This window comes from Rhea americana, unplaced genomic scaffold (genome assembly GCF_003343005.1).
Source record: "Rhea americana isolate MKP2758 unplaced genomic scaffold, rheAme1 scaffold_48, whole genome shotgun sequence".
In the NCBI taxonomy this organism is placed as follows: Eukaryota; Metazoa; Chordata; class Aves; order Rheiformes; family Rheidae; genus Rhea; species Rhea americana.
The window spans coordinates 1,733,814-1,742,033 of record NW_028186623.1 but is presented as its reverse complement, the minus strand read 5'-3'; the positions used below and the strand labels follow the sequence as shown (position 1 = coordinate 1,742,033).

At 67.9% G+C, this 8,220-nt stretch overlaps 1 protein-coding gene and 1 long non-coding RNA gene across 3 annotated transcripts in view; one reads left to right on the top strand and one right to left on the bottom strand.

The window, feature by feature from the left end:
• Positions 1-3,708, top strand: part of LOC146589091 (opioid-binding protein/cell adhesion molecule homolog) — a 337,145-nt gene extending 333,437 nt beyond the window's left edge. For both annotated transcript variants that reach the window (XM_085316789.1, XM_085316788.1), the window contains one exon: positions 3,545-3,708. In XM_085316789.1, the coding sequence (XP_085172915.1) occupies positions 3,545-3,645 (101 nt within the window). In that variant the 3' untranslated portion in view covers positions 3,646-3,708. The remainder of the gene's footprint in view (positions 1-3,544) is intronic.
• LOC146589092 (uncharacterized) lies at positions 1,405-3,593 on the bottom strand. The gene is made up of 3 exons (XR_014897250.1): positions 3,488-3,593; positions 1,834-2,192; positions 1,405-1,462 (listed from the first exon to the last, which is right to left on the bottom strand). It is a non-coding gene; the product is annotated as an uncharacterized LOC146589092 (long non-coding RNA).
• Positions 3,709-8,220: the final 4,512 nt, after the last annotated feature.

Genomic DNA, 8,220 nt, shown 5'->3' with positions numbered 1-8,220 from the left:
AGAGAAGAGAAGAGAAGAGAAGAGAAGAGAAGAGAAGAGAAGAGAAGAGAAGAGAAGAGAAGAGAAGAGAAGAGAAGAGAAGAGAAGAGAAGAGAGAAAAGAAAAACATATGTGCATGTGGGATCTGCCTCAAGCCTCCTGCTAAAGCCCGCCCCCGACAAAGCACCTTCTTTGCCACCTCCAAACCCACCCAGTCCCCTAGAGCCCTTCCTCCCCCTTGGCCACTGCCACCCCCGACAGTCCCCATGTGATGTTCTCTCCTCTGCTCTTCCCCCCCCCACCAGCAGCTCTTCCTATCTGACCTCCCCGGTGAAGCCCACACTTCCATCCTGGTGCGCGGCTGCTCTTATTCTCCCTGGCAGCCTGCTCGGCCCTCCGCTCCCACCATGCGATCTTCTCTCACTTACCGTGCTCTCTGCCTCCTTGCTTACAGCAAAAATGCACAGGCTCTCGCTCAGACACCACTCACCCGGAGCAAACACTGCACTTAGGTACTTCACACTCTCTTACAAAGTACCTTACTAACTAACCAGCCTAACTAACTTCTGCATTGCACCACTAACCCGGTTGCACCCAGGCCCTGCAAGGCAAACGCTACCCTTTCGGAGGGTGCGCAGCAGTGCCTGGACTACGTACTGTGCCACCACCCACCCACCCACCTCTGCCACCTCCTGCACAGCTCCCCCAAAACACCCGGGCTCCCCACAGCCCTGCCTCGGTCCCTTGCCACCTCGCCCCCGGGCCTGAGGCCATAATGCAACGCACGTCATCTGCCCTCGCAGAACACCAAGGACAGCTCTGCTGATGCAGCACGCCACGTGCAGGCCACCGCTCCCTTATGGCTCAAGTCCACTGCAAGACTCTGCACCCACCTTCTTTTCCCATTCCCCTCCGAGCTCCTCCACCCTCATACCACCCCCTGCCACCCTCTACATGCCATCCCAACCCATCCCTCTTGGAGCGCGGCTCCTCCTCCAGCTGCACTGTGACACTCCCCGCTTCTCCTCCTCTGCACGGCTGCCCTGCGCTCCCCCTGCTTTCCTGCCCCCGAATCCCTCCCTTATCGAGCACGCCAGACGCTCTCCAGGTGGCCTCCTCGGAGCTCGTGGGAAAACCCTCAGCGCTTCAGCACGCTCCGACCGCGCTCGCCACGTCCTGCCCTTGGGCACATCATTGACAAGAACCGCCACAGCCTCTCCTCCTCTCCACACCGACCCCCTCAGCTTCTCCTCCTGCTGGGCGGGCTCCGCTCCAGCCGTCGCGTACCAGCTCCTTGCCGGGACACCCACAGGGAATCCCGCGGTGCGCTTCTCGCGTCCCTCCGAGCACGACGGGGCCACCTACCCGCTCGGCTTCCAACAGCAAAGCTCTTTGCGTGCACGTCCAAACCGCTGCTCTCCGAGCTGGCCCAGCTCCGTAGCGCCGCTCTTGTCCTGGCCGCCTTGCCCTCTGGCCGTGCCTCCTGTGAACAGCGGGGTTTCTCGGGCATGCCGAGGTGCATCATTGCCGGCCCGTCCCGACTCTGGCGAGATGCCGCAGCTCCTGCTGCGTGACATCTCCCCAGTGCCAAAGATGAGTGGACGGGCGTTACCGCACGCCGTGACTCTTCTGAAACGCRCCCCTGCCCTCTCCCACAACAAGCCGGGCTTGAGGCCCTGTGCTCCAGCAACACCAGAAAAGTCTTCTGCTCTCCCTTCCCTTTCTGAGATGAGACTACCCGTCCCTCCCGCTGTTGCATGCCCTCCCCCTGCCCCAACCATCCTAACACCCATCTTTACCCACAAGGAGGAAAAAACCCACCCTCACCTACCCCCCCTACCACACACACCTTACCTGACCTCCAGGTGCAGGGTGCAATACAAGTGCGAAGTACGTGCACGGATCGCTCCTTGCCGTGGAGCCGTCTTCCTCCGGCCGCCTCCCATTTCTCACGTGCCCACAACTCCACGACAGCGATGCCACACTGAGTCCTGCACCTTCCGGACGGGGATGGCTCCCCTGCCCTCCTGCCATTACCGCCGCTCCCTGCCCGCTCRGCCCGCTCCAGTGTCCGCTCGCCCAGAGCGGGAGCTCTCCTCTGTGCCTGCGGAGCCTCCGTCCTCCCGTGCGGGAGCACCGTCCACCTTGCACCCGCAGACAGGAGCTCCCGGCCTCATCGGCTCACGGGAGAGACCTCCTCCGGCCAGAAAAGCCTAAGAACCGTACAACGCGCCACCTGATGCYGAGCCTCACCCGGCCCTGGTGCAAAGCACCCTGCCTCTGCTGGCACCCCAGATGCGCGAGCCTCTCTGCCCGCCACCGGCTCCCGCGGCCCCAGCCCCGCTCCACCCTGCACGGACGGCTCGGAGGCCCTGCGGACGGTCCTTCCACACCCTTTCCCTCCCTCTTAGCATCGCTTGCCCCACCGCTGCCGCTGTGCTCCGAACCACGTGCCCCTGACCAGCAACAACCACCCACCCAGCAAAGACCCCGCACCACAACGCTCGTCTGAAGCGCGGCGAGCTTGATGAACCTAGAGAGCTCAAACCAGTCTCCYCGCAGCGTGCGACTGCTCCGGACACGGCCCTGCCCGCTTTCGCTCCCTAAGGGCAATGCCTCCCTGCAGAAGGCCATGTGCACCCGGCCTCTACGCAGTACCCGGCGAACATGTGCCGACCCCGGGAGCTCCGGGACCCTCGCCGGCCACGAGCTCTGTGCACCCTAGGCCTGCCTGGCCTCACCCGAAAYGCTGGCTGCCCGAGGCAGCGCTGACACCGGTGGGACACGCACGGAGGGAGCACACCTGGCTCCGACACCTGCTGCTCCGACCCRGCCAGGCTCCCCCCGCTACGTGCTCAGCTCCTCTCCCCCAGCCGTGCACCTATCTGTCACCTCCCACCCTGAACGCCCCACGCTCCAGGCCTTTCTGCAGCTGCACACAGCCCACACCRCCACCACCGCTCTGCTACCTCGCTCACCCTCCCCTGTGCCCCCGAGCCAGCCCCATGCCCCGGGGTGCCATTCCCCACCCCTCTGGCTTCCAAACCCAGGCCCTCCTCCTCCTCCCACCCGGCCCTGTCCTCCACCACGGCCCGCACCGCAAAGCCTTCCCCGGGCGGCCCTGGACCCTGTCCCTGCCGCGCTCCCCTGGTATGTGGCACACCGCAACGCTCAGGGCAAACGCGCCGCTCTCGACCTTCCTCGCTCGCCCTCGGGACACTCGCAGCYGTCCCACACTCCCCGGACCCCCCGGCAGCGACTCCCTCGCCCGCTGCCCAAAGCTGTCCGCTCCCCGACGGACTCGGCCTCCAGGCTCACCGAAACCTTACAACGGCGCTTCTTGGGAAGCCCCTCTGGTGCGATTCTCCGGGGGGATCTGCAAGAATCCCCTCCCGAGCCCTCTCCGGCAGGCCCCAAGCAGCCCGTCCCAGCCTCGCGGCCGTGGCCCTCCCGCGCCCGCCCCAGYGGGGAGAAAGGGACGGGGATCTCGCCAGACGCCCCTGCTCACCTCGGCCCGTTCCCTTCYCCCCTGCCTGCTCTTCACCTTCTTCTCTCCTCCTCGCAGGGCCCGGAGCGGTGCACGACGGCGGCAAYGCGGCGTCCCGGGCAGCGGCCTGCCTCTGGCTCTGGGGAGCCCTCCTCGCTYGCCTCCTGCTCAACTTTTGATAAGAAAGCGGAGGGGCCTCGGAGGCGATGCCGCGCCTCCCCTCCGCCGCGGACTCGGCCCCCCGCGCCGCCGGCCGCCCCGCCGGCCGCCGACCCCGCGGACTTCCGGGAGGGGGCCGCCCGGACCGGCACGGCAGCCCGCGCGCTCCGGGGACGCGGCGCCGCGTCCGCTGCCGCCCGCCTTGCCCGGCCCCGCAGGAGACGACTCCTCTCCGTCGGACACATGACACGCGATGCAATCGGCAGTGACTCCAAGTGTCCTCTTCTCTCGCCGCTCGTCACGCTGTACAGACCCCACCGCGCACCGGCGGACCGCCGCTCGCCTCGGCCGCCTCCCCGCCCGCCGACGTCCCCGGGAATCGCCCGCCTTCTCCCGGGCCCGTCGCCCTTCGCCTCCCAGCGCCGCAGCAGCCGCTGACGGCGCCGGCCGAGGGGATTCAGCACCGCCCGAGCGGTCGCCCGTCCCTCGCCGGCCCCAGGTCTCCGCGCTGGACRCCGGCACGTGCAGCTGCCGGCTCTTCCTGCCCTCGGGCCGATCTCGGTTGTCCGGACGGCTGCGGAGTCGTCCATCGCGCGGTCCTGTTGAGCCGAGCCCTCGAATCCCCCAAGCCCCCGAAAAGACCGCAGCTTCCATCACAACTTCTCCTCCACGCTCCCGGTCGACTGCCCGCGGCGCTTGGCTCCACCGAGCTGCCTCTCAAACTGCCCCGCGCCCTCCGCGACGGCGCTTCGCCCGCCCRGTCCCCCCGCCTCGCTCCCACCATCCCGAGTTGTGGGACGGCGCAGTGGCCCCAAAAGGGCACCACGGACCCCGGTTCGGCTCCCTCGCCCGTGCCGTCCATCCGTCTGTTCCCCCACACACACACTTTTCGCCGTCTCGGGGCCCCTTGGGGTGTGCAGCTCCGGCACCACGCTGTCCCGTCCCCTTCGGCCGCCCTCTCCCAACTGTCTCAGCCRCGCTGCGACCGGAACCCAAAGGAAGCACAAAACTCGACGGGAAAAGCCCGCGCAACCCCTACGCCGCTTCCCGGCCTCCGACGGGCCCCCCTTCCCAAWGGGCCCGAGAGGCTCGCCGGCCCACCGAAGCCGCCTTTCCCGACGGCACAGCTCCTTTTGGCCGCGCCCCGCGGATGCCGAAGGGGACGGACCCAAAGCCAGCACCGTCCTCTGCCGAGGCTCCTCGGGAGCCCTTGCCCTCCCCCTGGCACCGACCCGGACGTATGGCTTCGAGCCCCGGACGTGCGGCACCCAGGCYGCCGAAACGGGATCCGTGCCGTCCCTTCCCACCGCTCTGCAGTCGGACGGGAAACCGTCCGGCGCGAGGGCTGGGCCGCGGCGAGCCCTCTTCCCTCTCCGGGAACGCCGGCGGCAACCCGCGGCCCAGGACGCACGGACCYGGCGGTGCCGTGACGCGGACCCGAAGCGCGTGGAGGCTCGCCGCAGCGACCCGACGCCTCTGCCTTTCCTTGCTCCGGCCGCCTCTCGAACGGAAAGGGCTCGGGAACGACGGCCGCGTGCAAGCGTTCCTCCCGGACCCAACCGCTCCTCTTGCAAACCGTCGTGCCCGGCACCGCGCCAGAGACCCGAGCTGCAGCCCGAGCACCCTCGTGGCACGCAGGCGAACCGGAGCTGGGATGGACCCCGCGGGCCCACGCCGGAGGAGGACGGGGAYGCCGACAGCATGCTCCTGCTGCCGTCCCGCCTCCGAAACGGAGGCATCGCCAAAACGTACGACGGAGCTCCCCGAGCAGGCGGGCTTTGCCGCGGTGACAACTGCGATGCTGACCCCGAGGAAAGCGAGAGCGTCGCCCACCGGCCTCACCCTCCGCCTTGCAAACGCTGCCCAGCCACCTCGTCTCCCACCGCGCGGGAGCCCTGCGGGACACCGTGGCCCCGGCTCGCCCCTCGGCTCCGAACGCTGCTCGAGCGCGGCATTTTCTTCGGCCCCGAGGAAGGAGCGCTGCCTCAGCCACAGGCAGCGTCTAAATCAGAAGCGGTCGTGTGACTGGCGAGGCCCGCGCTGCCGTCCCGCACCCGCAGGAACGGGACCGCCGCCGGTCCGCCCCCTCTTCCGCGCCGAGCCCCGGGCACGCGTCTCGCCGGCCGGGCTCCCGTCCGCGTCGGAGCGCTCCGACNTCTTCGGCCCCGAGGAAGGAGCGCTGCCTCAGCCACAGGCAGCGTCTAAATCAGAAGCGGTCGTGTGACTGGCGAGGCCCGCGCTGCCGTCCCGCGCCCGCAGGAACGGGACCACCGCCGGTCCGCCCCCTCTTCCGCACCGAGCCCCGGGCGCGCGTCTCGCCAGCCGGGCTCCCGTCCGCATCGGAGCGCTCCGACGGCGAGCGCGCCGGGAGGGCCACGCGCGGGCCGGCGACGGCTCCCCGCAGCCTCTCCCCTCTCGCGCCGGCCCCCCGGGGACGGGGCGGCGTCGGAGTTGTTCTTTCGTACGGCGACGCGGTCCGCTCCTGAGTTTCCGTCGATAATTGTATTAAAAAGGTGAATATACTACCTGAGATTTGTGCATGTTACATTGTAGTTGTAACCTTTTCTAATTCGGCAAGAATAAGAGATGGTTGTGATTGTGCAGTGTATCAATAAAGTTTGACAAACTTTGTACCTTCGGGGCTTTCCTTCGGACGGCGCGCTCCCCTCGGGTCCGGATGCGGCTCCTCTTCGTGGGACGCCCTCGGGGCCCCTTGGCGCCCCAGCCATCCCTCCGCCGCCCCGCCGGCGCGCGCGGGCACCGACCTGCTTGCAGAGCCTCCTCGGCATSCTGAACAGCCTCCTCCTGTGCTCTCGCCCATGCTCTGCCCCTTCCTCTTTCCTCCCTTGGGCTTTCTTGATCGTCTTCAAAAAGCCACGCTCAGCCAAAAAAAAATAAGCCTCTCCGCTGCCCCAACATGGGCACGTGTGCGCCTTCAGAGAGGAGCCTTCACCAAAGCCCAGTTCCCTACGCACAAGATCTACCTGCGCCGCACAAAACCAGGAAAAATCCAYCGCGGACTCGGAGAGCCGCCGCGCTGTGCCGCTTTCCTGTGGACGCCGGACAAGCGGACCCTCGCCCCGCTCCCGAGAGAGGAAGGCGAGCYGTCCCGGCTCCCGCGCTCTCCCACCCGCGAAGGACCTGCCCTCGGGAAGGCCTCTTTCCGCAGAAGTCCCTGTCTGGAGTTGCACACAACGCTCCCCGTCTCACCCCGTGCTCTCTGCCCGGCTCACGTCGATCCSCCCCCCGCCCCGAGACCTCGAGCACCAAATGAGAAGCCAGGCGAGAGAGAGCGGCGGCCCCAGGAGGGTGCTCTGGGGAGAGCGAGGCCCAGGGGAGCGCTCGGGGCRCTCTCGCCGAAACGGCCGGTCGCTCCGAAGGCAGGGAGGGCGCGGTGGGACGGAGCGGGGCGCTACCTGCCACGGGCTTCTCGGCGGGGCGCCGCGGGACCCGTGCGGTTATAAGCCGCCGGCCCGGATGCRCAGTTTGATTTGCCGCTAGGAGCCTTCACCGAGGCTCCCCAGGGTGGGGTGGGGGGAAACGCCTGGCAGAAACCAGGCAGACCAGCGCTGCCGGGACATCGATGCCCCTTGCGCATAGGGGCCTCCTTGCCCCTGTCTGCAATCCCACCTGAACTAGGACCGACAACTGCAGAAAGAGGGTAGGACGCCTTTCCGCGGGACCGCGCGCAGCTCTGGTCGGCAAGGGCTGTGTCGCTCGGCCCTGCCTCCGCCCTACGAGCAAAGCCCAGAGCGCAACACCGAGGTGGCGAGGGTCTTTGTGGGCCCTCGTGTCCCTTTCGCCACCCCAGCGCCTCTTAAATAAAGAAATACATCAATGCATCCACACGCCAGCCTCTTCCTTCGTGTTCCTCACTACTTCTCCAGCTTTGGCACCYGAGACCCCCTTGCTCCCTTCATCTCAGAGGGGAGGTTCATGGGGCCGAGCTTTCCTCTGCTGCCTCTGTCACCTCCTCCTTTCCCCTCCTGAGTATCGACACACATGCAAAAAGGTCTCCTGCCCCCGGAAACTCCCACKCCCCAGGGAGGCGCGTCTGGTGGCAAAACCGGCCGCAGGAGTCGAGAAACCGAGCGCTGCCAGGTGTTTCAGCCTGTCCCRGGGGCAGCACGCGGCCCCCCACCTGCTGCCCAGCGTAAAGCCCTTCCSCACATCGCGGCCCCCGGCACGCGCAGCCCCCCAGCCGCAGAGCAGGCGTGGGGAGGAGAGGGGCGAGCCTCGAGGGCCGCTGGGGCTCGGACGGGACCGGCGCCGCAGCCTCCTACCTTGGGAGCTAGTCTGCAGGGAACGGCAGCGTCGGGAAGCTTGTGGGCGCCCTAGCCGTCTCTGTGCGCCGTCGCATCTCGGCACGCTCCCGGGTGTCTCTTGGCGCCGCCCAGCACGCCTGCGCTCGGTCCGGCATCCCCGAGCCCCTGCCGCTGCGATCGGCTCGCTCCGGGCACCGCCGCGAGGGAAGGGTCGGGGTCCCTCGAGCCCCTCCAATCCGGGGAGCATGGGTCTCCTCACTCACCGCCGGGGCAGGCGCCGCTCCTGCAGAGCATCCCCCCGACGGGCCTGCCCGAAAGCTCCCGCCGCCG